At 38.3% G+C, this 14,422-nt stretch overlaps 2 protein-coding genes across 4 annotated transcripts in view; both read left to right on the top strand.

Moving 5' to 3' along the window:
- Window positions 1-153: 153 nt before the first annotated feature.
- si:ch73-40i7.5 (amyloid-beta A4 precursor protein-binding family A member 3) lies at window positions 154-10,198 on the top strand. Of its 2 annotated transcripts, none has more exons than XM_067596639.1 (11): window positions 154-450; window positions 1,865-2,882; window positions 3,356-3,386; window positions 3,537-3,682; window positions 3,885-3,971; window positions 5,255-5,440; window positions 6,344-6,523; window positions 7,805-8,017; window positions 8,628-8,747; window positions 9,110-9,250; window positions 9,382-10,198. In XM_067596639.1, exons 2-11 carry the CDS (start codon window positions 1,878-1,880, stop codon window positions 9,451-9,453), a joined length of 2,181 nt encoding a protein of 726 aa, XP_067452740.1. In that variant the 5' UTR covers window positions 154-450; window positions 1,865-1,877; the 3' UTR covers window positions 9,454-10,198. The 2 variants fall into 2 exon arrangements, with proteins under 2 accessions (XP_067452740.1, XP_067452739.1); XM_067596638.1 differs by having other exon boundaries at window positions 1,747-2,882.
- A 368-nt stretch (window positions 10,199-10,566) lies between these two features.
- The window catches only part of abca7 (ATP-binding cassette, sub-family A (ABC1), member 7), a 34,921-nt gene continuing 31,065 nt past the window's right edge, over window positions 10,567-14,422 (top strand). For both annotated transcript variants that reach the window (XM_067596635.1, XM_067596634.1), the window contains exons 1-3: window positions 10,567-10,665; window positions 12,623-12,721; window positions 13,661-13,754. In XM_067596635.1, the coding sequence (XP_067452736.1) occupies window positions 12,656-12,721; window positions 13,661-13,754 (160 nt within the window). In that variant the 5' untranslated portion in view covers window positions 10,567-10,665; window positions 12,623-12,655. The remainder of the gene's footprint in view (window positions 10,666-12,622; window positions 12,722-13,660; window positions 13,755-14,422) is intronic.

Here is a 14,422-nt window from a genome sequence, read left to right as displayed (position 1 = left end):
GTAAATCCTTAAATTGTTACAAGTAATTATTTCCCAAAAAGTACAAGGTGTTTTTGTGCTATATGCGCTATAAGTGTATGCTTAACTCTTGTGTAGCCCTTAGATATGTACTGTATAGCTTCAGGAAAGGAGAAAGATGGTGATCATTTAGATTACAGGAGCACTTGAACGCAGCACAAGTATAGAGTCAGCGAATAAATAAAATCTGTCGAGTCTCTACTTCAGGAGGAACAACAACAAAACTCTGTTTTACATCGCGACTCTTTTGAGCCTGGGATTATGTGAAATTACATAACATTTAACGGTGCCGTGGCTGTTAGTATGACGAATAAAATCGAGCCAAAGTTTTGGAAAAGACTCAAATCCCGAACCACGTCAATTTATCTGTCGTGGCACCAACCGGAGTCTCTGTGTGGGCACAAAGAAAACGAGAAAGACCTAAAATATCAGGTGAGAGTTCCTCTTTTTACTTAACCCGGCGTGTTTAAATACACAAATACATATTATATCAATGAGCTGCTCTTAGGGGGTTGAGTTTTTTACTAGCTTACTAGTTAGCTTTAGGCTACTTGGACAGCTAACTTCAGTTAGCAACTCAGCTGTTTTTGACTCGCAGTGTAGAAATTGTACTCAGGAATTTTGAGTTTTGGGGGATTTACAGTTAGTTTTCTTCTCTGTCAGCCCTGTAGCGTTAGTCCCGCTGCTTTCTGTTTTGGTTGTAAGAAGAGTTCTGTGTCAATTCCAGTTTCCATTAATATTTGGTGAATTTAAAGCTCTCCTGATCATTTCACAGCATGTAGAAAAGTTGCACCTTTTTCTGAATAACGGTAACTTTCTTTCAAACCGTTAATATTCACTAATTTATTTCAACCTATGTGCTCATCTGTCAACTGTATATCAAACAGGCCTAATTGATTATCAGGATTCCTCTTCTCGTTAGTTACGTTACATGTTATACATATGTGTGGTAATATAATTCATTTACTTTTTGTTTCTGAAACTTAATATATTTGCTAAGCATGTTTTTAGTAAAGTTTGTGGAAATCGTTTATTCTGAAAGTGTTTTTGATCTGAGAGAAACGGACTTAAATTTCAATGTGTTAAAATAACTGTTAAGGAGAAATGACAATAAAGAAATCTTGAATCTTGAATATTAGTGCGTCCTGAAAAGCGCTGTGAACCAGTTTCAAACCGACATTTATTAAAAATGCTGCACTGCCCGGTGGATAATTGAACTTATATCCGGACTTTACCAGAAGACCTGTTAGATAGGCCTAATTCACGTTTTTCGAAAACACCACTGCATTTACCAAAAAGAATAGCACCATAAAATTGCAGATTTTTACATTTTCTTGTTACAGCGTAACAGCGTTATCCAAGCCACCTGGTTCTCCTCCTGTCAACTGTATGTAGGATACATTCATGTACATGTAATGGAAACAGAATGACTTGGATCAAAAATTGCTTTCATAGGTAAAATAGGTGTTATATTGAGATGTGTATGATGGTTACCCATCGCACACATGTTGTCAGTGAACTTTGAGCTTCAGGCTGCTGCTTCTATCTTGATGGTCATGGGTCCATGAGGACAAGAGGGTCTATTTACTTCACATATTACTGGCTTAACTGATGCAGCCGTGTCTAGTCTACCAGCAATGAACACATGACATAAAACAGCCTTTAGTTAAACTGACAGCTCTCTTTACATTAGTATGACTGATTTTTTTTTTCGATGCTTTGTTTCAGTGCTATTCAGATAGTTGGAAATCTAGTGAACCAAATTCCTGATGGCCTTAAATGAAAGTCTCCTGCATTGTGACTTCAGCCAGGAATCAACACAGTAATGCCAGTTTTCCTCTGACAGGCTTTCTTACAAAATGGACTTGAACTCTGCTGATCAGTCAGCTCCTGCACCCTCAGACACCCAGTGCTCTGCCTCTGTCTCTCTTGATGAGGCCTCTGGGGTTGTCGGGGTCAACAGGCGGACTGTGGCAGGTTCAGTTGTGGAGGATCTGGACTCTTACAACCTGATTGAGCCTCCTCCATTAGACTGGAAGTCTGACTCCTCCAGTGAAGTGGGCTCAGCAGACGATCTAGATGACCCCGACTTCCATCCCACTGTTGACGATCTGGACAAGGCGAGTCCAAGTGAGCCGGTGTTAGTGTCTTTGGACGGGAATGCCACTGTGGCTGCACTTGACATGAGCCAGCAGGAGCTTGTGGGAAGTAACACAGAGCCAGTCCAGGATCCTGAGGTGGAAGTGGAGGAAAAGGATGAAGCAGTTGAGGAACAGGAAGGAGGGAGTGTTGAGGACTTGGAAGGAGGTAGGGAATACCAGGAGGAGATAACATGTAGGGATGTGGAGAATATACTTACTGAAGAGGAGATTACTAACAGGAGATCAGGTGATGAAGACCACACCCGTATCCACACCCTGCTCAGCCAGCTCCAGCTGATGGGGGAAGAGCCTCATCCCAGCTGCAGGACGCCACCGTGCCTTTCCCAGCATCAGTACTCCAGCCTGTCTGATATGCAGGCATGTTCTCCCTCCCTGTTAGCAGACGACAGCTCTGAAACTACAGGGTTGTTGTTCTCTGAAAGCCACCAGCGAGACCTGCTGGGACTTCTGCAGTGCACAGAAATCACCTCTCCACCCCGTCCCACCTGCCTGCCCCACAGAGGGGAGGTGGACGCTGTTGTGTCGGTTTCCTACAACCAGGAGGACGCGCAGAGGTTCTGGGGGCATTATGGGAACGGTCAGCAGCAGCGGAACAGGGACGACTCCCTCAACTCCCTGCCTGACGATGAGTATCCTGAGCCAGTGTGGATGAAGCTGGGGGAAGAGCCTCCAGAGGAGGAAGCTGCTGCAGAGAGCGAGCAGGTAGGATTAGATATTATAATCAGCTAAAAGAAGAATGAACTGTTAACACATAATTATCTACATTTGAATTAGTTTTAGTTTAACTCTTTACAGAAGGCCCTAAATTTGATGTAACTTACAACTTTCAATCTACTTCTTCTTACTACATCTACTGTAACTATCTCTAGTTTTTGTTCTGAATGAAACTAGCAATTATTTTCAGTTTAGTTTGCTTTTATTGTTTAAATCAATTCATGATTTAATTTACAAAACATCAGATTTTATGACAAACGATCATCAGAAGTTACTATAGCCTAATGTAACTCAAAGTATGTTTTTAATAATATTTTTCTACCGGAGATTGCTTTGTGTTTGTACTTGTGAAGCAAAGGTTGCAGCTTCTTTTGGTGTTTTAAATTATTAAATTAATTGATTATCATAATTAATCTTTTAAATTTCTGTACTTGATAATTCATTAATTTCCTTTTTTGCAGCGTGCTGCTGACCATCCATCATATAAAGACGGTAAGTCACTGCAATGTGCGTCTTTTCTCATTGGAAATTAAAATCAGTGGAAAACGATCAATGATATAAAATGTTAAATATCTCACTGACAATAGAAAGAAAAGAGGTTGTGTGATTTTATATGTTAATGTGTGTTACTGTACTTTTTAGTGCCTGGTCCGTGTGACCCTGAAGACCTGTTAGAAGGAGTGATATTTGGTGCCAAGTACCTGGGCTCCACCCAGATCAAATCGGAGAAGAACCCATCTACGAACGCCCGTATGACCCAGGCTCAGGAGGCTGTGGACCGCATAAAGGTAAACTTCAGTATGAGATGCACTAAAATCATCAGCAGTGTAGATTTTTATTTTACCCTAAAACTACCATTATGGAATCAAAATCATATTTTAATGTACTCATGTCAGTAGTGTAATAGAAATCAAAGGGTTCCTCTGATATTGATCCATATTGGTAATAGGTGCAGCTCTGGTACAGTCATTGTAACTGTGTTTGTTTTAGGCTCCAGAAGGTGAGTCGCAGCCAATGACAGAAGTTGATCTGTTCATCTCCACCCAGCGGATCAAAGTGCTCACTGCTGACACACAGGTATGTTTTTCTAGCGGCTTACAAAAAGTCATGTGACCTCATACTACCCTGTAGTGTTGAGTTTCTTTACCTCTTTTGTTTTGACCACTTTCTTGACCACTTCTCTTCACTGTGTTATGTTTTTTTGTAGCACTTTCAGATTTGCTCTCAGCTGCTATGAACAGCTTTAGAGTCCAAATCATTGAGGATCAATAATGTTAAGCATAAATGTATTAACCTCATCTTACTTCACCCAAAATTACATACAATAAATACATATTCACTGTGGTCTCAGATTTAAGAAGCTGGAACCAGTAAATATTCAGAAGTTTTGTTGAAAGATCACTAAAACAATTAATTGATTATCAAAGTAGTTGGTGATTAATTTTCCCTCGATTAACCATAGCAGCTCAATTGCCAGAGTGTGTTGTTAGTTTGTTATTTTTCCTTGAACCAAGACATTGAACTGCTACACACTTTATCATCATCAGCATCAGCTAAATGCTGGAAATTTAAATCTTGGTTTGATTTTTTTTTTTTCATTAAAAATGTGAAGTTAACTTTTATTTTATAGCTTAAAGCATTGCACTTGTTAGTTTTCTTCTTTGAGCTGAGCTGCCCTGCAGGAATCCTTAATATAGAATTGGATGATGTTTTAATATTAGAGCTCAGCTGTAGTGTTGCAGTAATAGCAGAGTTTCCGTCACTGTGTGGTTGAGTTGGCAGGAGAGTAAAACTGGGTCATCTACAGCCAGCTCCCTCTTTGCATGGCCGGTTGCTCCTCACTGCAACATACTTATGGATATAAAGATAATCACAGTGTTTGCGGGTTCATTATTACTATTGATTTCACTCCTCGTATCAGCATCTTGCCATCTGCGACTATAACTTGCATCTGAAGAGAAAATGATGTTGGTCAAAGTAATTTTATTGTTTTAGTACCAGTTTATGAGCATTTTTGGTTGTTCAAGGATTCTCTGACTCTCACAACTAATTCACACAGTCACAAGTTCATGTTTGTCTTCTCAATCAAATTTTCTGTCAACTGCTTTCTGGCAGTCATGCATTTGACATTTGAGTGTCCTTGCATGTCTTGCATGTTTGGAAGTGGTCCCTGCTTGCAAATACAGTACCAAGTAATAACGACGTAACTAACAAAAAGAAAAAAATAAAGGTGCGGCATTACTCATTTAAATGTATTACGGCAAGTTTCAAGTGTCTGCAAGTTGAAGTGAACACCAGACCTTCTTTTCTTCTTAATGTTTGCATCATAATTAACCCTCTCATGTCTCGTTTCCACTCAGGAGGCCATGATGGATCACGCTCTGCAGATGATCTCTTACATTGCAGACATTGGCCAAATCGTCGTCTTGATGGCACGAAGGAAGCGTAAAGGGCAGGATGCCGACCCGTCCTCTGACTCTTCCTCTTCGTCCTCGGGGCCTCAGAAGAAGTGCTTAATGATCTGCCACGTCTTCTCCTCTGAGGATGTGAGTTAGCGATTGGATATACATGGCAGCGCTTAGATTTTATACCATGTTCACATGTTGCAGGAAGGTCAAATTAATTTAGCTTAAGTAAATTTCTTTGCTACAAATTGGAGTCTGTCTAGACAAGATCTAATATTTTGAACCCTTGACTCCAGCAGCTACTGGGGTCCAAAAAAAGTGTTTCCTTTCATGAGCTTCATAGTGGCGACAACTTCATAGTTTCAATTCATCTGTAGTCTTGAGCCTTGAACTGTATAACTCATGACATTGGGCAAACATGGTGGCAATTTAAGGTAATATTAAGGTTTCTCTTGTGTCCCACTATGTTGCGTTTGCCTCTGATTAAATGCGCTGCTTTCTGCCGGACAACATTTTCAGCTTCAGCGTGGCCTGGTTTCCTTCCTCTAGACAGCCACTGAGTTCTCCTGAATTAAAAATGGTCTGGCTGTCGTCCCAGTTCCCCACAGTTGGCAACACTGAAAAGGAGGAGGAAGAGTTTCTTTTAGAAACTAATTAGCTGCGGGATTCTGAAGGCCATGAGGCCACTGCTTCTGTTGCTAGTTTTTTCCTAACTGAACTCATTTAGTATGAAGTTTTATTGGTGTTAGGAAGGTGAAAGTAACAAATAATGGAGCACCTTGTACAGGAAAATAGGGAACTTTTTCCTACTCTCCATTTTTTGTTGATATTTCAGTTTCAGGGTTTATCTTTTGGAAAATATCTCTGTATTTGCTTCAGTTTGTTCATGTTAAAATGGAAGGTAAAAAAAAGAAAACAGTTTGTCATTAAAGAAGAATATTTCTTGAAAAAAATCCTTCAGGAAACTTACTGTGAACATTTCACATCTTCTTAAGAAATTATGTAAATACAATGTTGAAACATGAGTGTTTTCTCTCCTTCCAGGCTCAGATCATAGCCCAGGCTATCGGCCAGGCATTCGGAGTGGCCTACCAGCAGTTCCTTCAGGCCAACGGCATTAAGGCCAGTGATCTGAGGCCTGGCGAGTACAGCAACTACCTGGAAAGTCAGGAGCTCTACAATGGAGACTTGGCCCACTTCTCTGACACTCAGAACCTCCGAGACGTAAGCAGATTGATTGTGGCTACATGCTTTAACACAAACTGCAGTTTATCATTCACACAGACCTGTTCATAGTCATTTATTGCACAAGATGGCCTTTAACAAGAGGTCTAGTAATGAAGATGTGACAGTGTACGTGTGAGAAGACTTGTAGGATTGTTAAATACAGAAAAAAATATAGATATTTATATTAGAATATGAACAGAAACAAGTTTCCAAAAAGGCATAAAACATCTTAAAATACATTATGGAACTGAATATCATTTCTTATCTGTCATCTGTTCTGAGGTCGATGTGGCTTTATACAACCATAATCTACCATTTAAGTATCGAGTAAATGTATTCCAGTCATGATTCAGTTTCACGGAAAATATCAAAACTTTTCATACAACTCCTGCAACATTTCACTTCTCCACTGTCCACTTGTCTGCTCAGTATGTTCTTGTTCATATTTTGCCAGTAACTAGAGGACAGCTAGGCGTAATGTTCATAATATACACTAAAGGGTCATTTTTTTTAACTTATCTTTACTCCAAATAACACAGTATAATATAATGAATGCAAGTGAAATGAGCATGAACGCCCACAAAGATACAAAGTGCCCCACTGCCCCTCCTTCTGTACCATCGCAGGGGAAAAATGCCGCTCAACAGTTGGATAACAACCATTGTTCTTCTGAGCTTTTTTCCTCCTGAATCAAATGAATAGCTTGGTTAACTCTCTAAATGAAGCAAACATCAAAGACATAGTATTTCATGCGAACAGTGGATTTGACTAAGAAAGAGACAGACAAAATATTTACAGTAAGAACAATACATACCAGATAAACTGACACATTTTAAGAAATATTTATACATTTTTCTACCAGAGAGGTAAGAAAAGTGTGCAGATTTACTAAAAAAGTTGCTAAACTGGCTGATATGGATAGAAACAGCATGCAGTAATTACCATTTGTGCAAATAATTATGTTAAATATAAATATATATACACAATATATACACAATCTGTGAAACAGATTAAAGGTATGAGGTGTAACACATACTGATTACAGTATATGTAACATTACAAATTAGTTCATAGATTATCATATATGCATTTTACAACTTTATGTTTGTGTCTTCTATGAGATTTCTGCTGTTTTAAAAAAAAAAAAACTCTTTTACAAAACAAATGCAAGCATAGTTAAAACTAATCCCTTTCATAACCTTCAAATGTAGATAATTGTAGTGAAATCATTGGTTAACCGAATGAAAACGCCTTAACTGCTGTGTGTCTGTGGTTCAGGTAGCCATCACCAAGGCTCCTGGAGATATTTTGGGGCTGGCAGTGGTGGAGTCGGGCTGGGGCTCCATCCTGCCCACCGTGGTGGTGGCCAACCTCCTTCACGGAGGCCCCGCTGAGCGCTGTGGCGAGCTCAGCATCGGTGACCGCATCATGTCCGTCAACGGCACCAGCCTGGTGGGTCTACCCATCACCACGTGCCAGAACATCATACGGGTAAGAAGGAAAGACGAGGCACTAAAAACATCTGTAAACTCCCTACAAGTTACATTTACTGTACAGTTCAATGAGCCTGTTTTCTTCAGCTGTACTGTCCTCAGGATGCACTAGATGGCACTGTGTTTCCATGCAGTACCGGTGTACTAGCGTTGATTTGATAGTGTATTCAGAGTATTGATTTGGTTTTTGAAAGCCAGTATCCGTATTCATCCACTGAAGTTGTTTATAGAAAATATTTGGTGCTGATATTCAATATTTCAAATGTTAAAGCAGTTGTTAGAGTTTTAAAAGTCGTCCTTCTGTCAAAGTGGAAAAGCCTTTGAAACATTCTTACCTGTGGTGGACAAAATATCAAATACACCTGAACATTATAATGCACTGTAATACATTCTGCCATTGTGAAGCATATAGTGTTTTTTGTACTCTGCAAAGAGATTAATATTTTATGTCAGGTATATTAAAGTGGTTCTATTTAGCTGTGTTCAGAGTGTAAAGTCTTAAATGAGAAAAGAAAACAAGGCTCAAAACCACCAAACACTGACAATATATCAATTAAATACTCCAGCCAGAACTTGTCGCTGATATTCACATTTTGTTTTTATCTCAGGACTTGAAAAACCAAAAGTATGTCAAGCTCAGCATTGTCCACTGCCCTCCGGTCACCATGGCGATTATCAGGAGACCAGATCCCAAGTTTCAGCTGGGCTTCAGTGTGGAGGACGGCATCGTAAGTCAATATTCATATATTCAGTCTTTCACTACAGAACTTAAATCAGGTTTGATATCAAGTTTGTCTCACCAACATGTTTAGTTGTGATGATGAAATGCTCTCCTACCTGAACACAAACTGTCAGGAACTCATTACTGTTAATTTACAATCAGTGTTTTGATGATAGACCCTATGCACTCAGTCAGTATTATCTCAATAAAAGGTCATTTAAAAGCTTAAAAAGTTCTTAACCTTGGGAACAGTACAAAATAATCTTAACTCAAAGTCCATCTACTATCTTAATCCAGAGCTTTCAAACACATTTAATACATCCCTTGGTCTTGAAATTAAAATGTTCCTCCTTTCTTTTTCCGCTGCAGATCTGCAGTCTGATGCGAGGCGGTATAGCGGAGAGAGGAGGCATCCGTGTCGGGCACCGCATCATTGAAATCAACGGGCAGAGTGTGGTCGCCACGCCGCATAACAAGATCATCCAGATCCTGACTAATGCAGTCGGAGAGGTGAGAGGGGATGAATATAGAAATAAATATAGAAATAGAAATATAGAAACTGCTATTTTTTTGGTTATTTTTACATTTTTGAATGGGATCACATTGTCACAGTTATAATTTTGTTTTTACTCTCTTGGCAGATTCACTTGAAGACCATGCCAGCTTCAACATATCGGCTCTTAACGGGACAAGAGCAGCCAGTGTTTCTTTGAGCACTTCCTCCTTCATCCAGGACAAAAAGAGTGTTCAAACCACATGAACTTTTGCCAAACTCACTAAATATTATGCAACTGATCATACAGCATATCATAAGCTGTTGTCACATCACTGAATACTGCAAATTAGTCTAGCTATATATTTTTAAGATAAAATAAAGTACATTGAATTATTGTGAAAACATGTTTTAAAGTGACAGGGATAGATGTTAGCTCTCAATTTATATTTATCAGATATTTAACAACGCAGGCGATAGCTGAGATGCAATAATGCATAAACGCAATATTTTTTGACTTCACTAACTTACATGGTGGTGAACGGTGTTGAGTATATTGTACTTCTGATGGGTTTTTGGTCTTCCAGCCTGCTGTGGGCTGCCAATGTGCCTGAACTGAAAGTGCTTATGGGGGAAACCTTATTGAATCAGGACAAAGGGTCTGTGTATTTCATTGTGATGTACTTCCTGTCCCTCACGTATATGTGCATTTCAACGAGTGTCAGTCACAAGCTTCAAAGACTTTTTAGTGCAGCGCTGTGGTTCATTCATACACCGCTTCCCTGGCTGTACCTGACAGGAAGCAGATATGCACATTTAAAGATAACTGCCTTATTTGATAGAGAGATAAGTATATTTTTAAGAATTTGCTGTTTTGGATGTTCATTAAAATGGTCTGTAAGATATCTTTTGGATGTTATTTATTGAGAGTCAGTGGTTGATTGATACATTTCACATGCAAATTTGCTTTTTGTATTTGTTTCTTATAAGTACTGCTGAGTTAGAGCTATTGAATCTTTTAATGAGTAATAATGCAATAATTGTAAATGCAGTGGCATAAATTAACATTGCTAATACTTTTTTAATCAGCTAAAAATAAAATATGTATAATTTGCTGCTTGTACTAATAAAATAATGCCTTTTATTCTCGCTTGAATATCATAATACAGTTTTTATCTATAACGCTGCTGTCAATGCCTGGCCAATCAGTTGTCTCCAATTCCCAAAACATTGACGACGACCAATTAGAATCTCTACTGGGTTCTATGATCCGCCCCATAAAGTACGGTAGCCAATTATCGTCGGTCATGGGCGGGACTTTCTTCATCTTCCATCTGCTGTCACAAACGAAATGTAGAGTCAATGACAAGCGACCGGCCGTTGGTGTGTCCGAATCAGTGAGGGGAGACTTTATCACCCAAAATACAGAAAGGTAATAATTAACAACAGTTTTACGAGTCTTTTTAGCTCAAAATGTTGTATTTATTTTCTTCGGAAAGGGCCTGTTCGCTTGCTAACAGCATCATTGTGTAACATGCTAGGAATAGGAAGCTGTAACGTTAGCTAAATGTTTTCCTTCTTAGCTTACTGTTAATTATTTTCTTTAGTAATTAACATTACATACGAACAGTGAAATAAACGGAAATTTGCACTAATTGTAGCATTTAAATAATAGTTTTACTATATATTTTGTTTGACTAAGTTGCGTTCCAAATGAAATGCTGAAATACCTTCATATTTGACATACAGTGTTAATTTAAAGCTAAGTTGTAACGCTAGCTACACTAAGTTACAGTTATTTTAGCGTGAAATGGCTTTAATAATCTATGTTTTTAAGGTCTTGAAGGGGGAAATACTTGAGGGAAATTGCATGGTAAACACACACACCTGTACCTGTACTAACATCTGCAAAGCCTTCTAAAGTAAATAGATTAAAGCACAAATATAGTTTCACTGTGAGTTTTTGATTTGCAAAGCAAATGAGCCTGACCATTGCTATCTAACCTGGCACAAACCACGAGCACAGATTATTTACTACAGCTCCAAAACACACGGAAGGTACAACCATACTCTAAAAGGCACTCACAGAGCAAAAATGAATGTTAAAGTCTCAGTAAGCTGTTGGGATCAGGAGGATTTCAGGATAAAGTAGGGGATTGTCAGACCTGAGGAGATCACACCGTCCACACAAGACAACCTTCACTCACAATAAATGTAAAAACAACCTGTTGGATTCATCTGAGGTACAACTTTTAACTTCCTCAAACACATTTGTGTCTATGGCAAGGACATGAAAATAAAACAGTTTTTGAAAAAGCTTTTAGCTACTGCATATTAAACTTAGTTGTCCTCAGCTACAGTTTTGCAGTTTTCCTTTACAGGGGAAAGTTCAGGCAGGTACAGTTTCTCAGTACTGATCTCACTAATGATAGCTTATCAGTAGTCAGGATCAGAGAGCAATTACAAAGTTCTAAAGAAGTTACAATGAGATGAAGTTTGCATGAATTAAGTTACAATGAAACCAAATTTGATGTATTTTTTAGACACACAAAATTTCAAAAAGTTGCCCAAAAGAATAAATAAAGGACAGAAATACACAAAGAGAAGAAACTAGTGCCGTTGGAAACTGACCAAATATCAAATTTTAATATTTTATTTATATATTAAATATTACAATTAGGGATTTATAATACAAATTAACTCATAAGATTTTAGAAAATAGAGGAGAAAAAGAGGTAATTGAATGAAGTTAAAGATTGTCTGAGTTTAATTTGTTGGCCAAAGATATGACAGTTTTTTCACTTTTTGAAGTAAATTGTCTGAAACATCTTTCTAATCAAGATAAACAGTTTACAAACTCAATATCTGTTGCTTGAAAAAACATTTCAAAGCTAGAGTGATTATTTTATGTGATAAGAGACAAAGTGTCAAACTAAGGCAGATAAGTCCCCACTAGTACCGTAAACAGCACTGTCTCTCATTCAACTTTCATTCAAGTAAATAACTTGAGGGCTCTGTCAGCTTGTCAGTATGCTAAATTGTGCACACAGTGTTGCAGACCCTCTCTGTATTTAAGTCATGTTTCAAACATTTAACCTCTTCCTGCCATTTGGAGCGAGTGCAGCTTAAAATTTAGAAACTGTAGAACAAATCCTAAAATCAGTTTAGTGGATGATTATTTCCGTGTTATTGCTGAACTTTAAGATTATTTTTCTGGCATGTTTGTTGTCTTTGTTTGTTTGTTTGTTGACATTAGACTGACAGGAAACAGGGAGACAGAGGGGGACACTGAAATGTGAAGAAAAAAATGACTGAGCTATACTTGAACTGGGGACAGGATGCCCCGCTGAACCTTTGTTTTTCTCACCACCATATTTTGTGTTTTCTAGTAAACCATGATGGGCAGGTAGCTGTTGAGAGCGATGGGATTTTTCAGGCAGCTCGGTCTCCTGCTCTGGAAGAACATCACATACCGCAGGAGAAACAAGGTGCCAACATTTTCACTTCTTGGAAAGGAATAGAATAGTCTGTCGATTCTGTTAGGGAAATCATTTTCCATGAAACAGGAAAAATATGAGACACAGTTTGGAAATTAAATGAGCAAGCTATATTTACAACTGCATAGCACAAATTCACTGTAACAACTCCACTGTCTGAAGTTTAGTGCAAAAATCACAATTATCTTTGTCATTTGGTACAGAGGAGGGATCGATTTTGTATCACACCAACTTAGTACCTTCTTTTACGATTTCTGTGACATTTTGGCAAAATATTACAGGATTTCTTCCCATTGGATCCACAAATTTGCTTGTTGGGGAATCTTACAAACATTAGTGCACATTTAAGGAACTTTAAAAAAAGTTTATCGAAATAGTTTCATGCATTACCAGGAAGTGTAAAGCAATGGCATGGAAGTCAGATTCCTGTCTCTCACCTTTCTAAAGATTTGGCAGTCATGTTTGACCTATTTGGACACCATGGCAACATCTGTATCAGATTTGATTTAAAAATGTTATCACAATTGATACAACATTAGTCATCTATGAATAAGTCAGGATGGTTTGCATTGTCTCTTTTATATTTTATGTTGTATTTATTTATATATTAATTTAAATTTTATTTATTTATTCCTTTCTTTCTTTTTTCAATTTAATTGACGACTACTTATTTCTTTTAGGTCTTTTTCAGTTTGTATGTGGGTGGGACAGGGAGGGCATTTGAAACCATGTTTGTGTGTGTTTGTGTTTCTGGTTAGATGTAAAATTTGGAAATAAAATACAGAAATAAATGATCTGTGTCAGTTACAGTGTGGGCCACAGTGGGTGACTGGGTTGGGGGACACTCCTGCTGGTCTCTGACAGAGGTCACTGAAGTTGATGGATTACTTGATGCACCTGTAACAGTTCGCATGTTCTCCTCCCATGTAGATCCAGCTGATCATCGAGCTCCTCTGGCCGCTCTTCCTCTTCGTTATCCTCATCTCTGTTCGTCATTCGCACCCTCCTTACAAACAGAGCCAATGTGAGTCATATTATGTAATCATTGTTTTTCTAACCTGCAGGTCTGAAAAAGACTTACAGGTCTGAAAAATGGCCTCCTGCCAACCAGCTAAAGAGGATTAGATCAGTGAGAGCGATTCTTGTGCCACGCACGCACAGTTGTTTTCCTAACCTGCTGTGTTGTTGACCTTCTTTGAAAAGTTATGCATTAGCATAAGGTGACATAACATGACATGGTAACATAATGTAACATAACACAATATAGGCCAGTTGGTGAGTGTCCTGAACTTTCTATGACCCCTAAAAGCTACATCTTAGTAATTTTATTTTTGCAGATAATGTTAACTTTCCAAAGACAATAACAAGTTGGAAAAGAAAACTCAAAACAGAACCTTGCATATTACCAACTTATATAGGGATTTATTATGTGGAAATTCTATATAAAGAAGTACTTTACTACTTACTTACTACTTTGGATGTATTCTAAGTAAAGGAGTGGACACTAAGCATCCAGTGCTACAACATACAGTAAATTTTGCTTGTGAGCATGAAAACTTTTCAAACAATGCATGTTGTGCAAGTGTGTTTTCTTAGACATTTCTTGCACAAAGACAAAGTGAGAATCTACATCCTCTTTTCTTGTTTGTTTCTGTTTTCATGAGGGTTGCATGTAACAACAGCTCACAACAG

The sequence above is a fragment of the Thunnus thynnus genome, chromosome 8, assembly GCF_963924715.1.
Source record: "Thunnus thynnus chromosome 8, fThuThy2.1, whole genome shotgun sequence".
Lineage (NCBI taxonomy): Eukaryota > Metazoa > Chordata > Actinopteri > Scombriformes > Scombridae > Thunnus > Thunnus thynnus.
The sequence above is the reverse complement of the archived record's forward strand: the minus strand, read 5'-3'. Positions and strand labels throughout refer to the sequence as shown.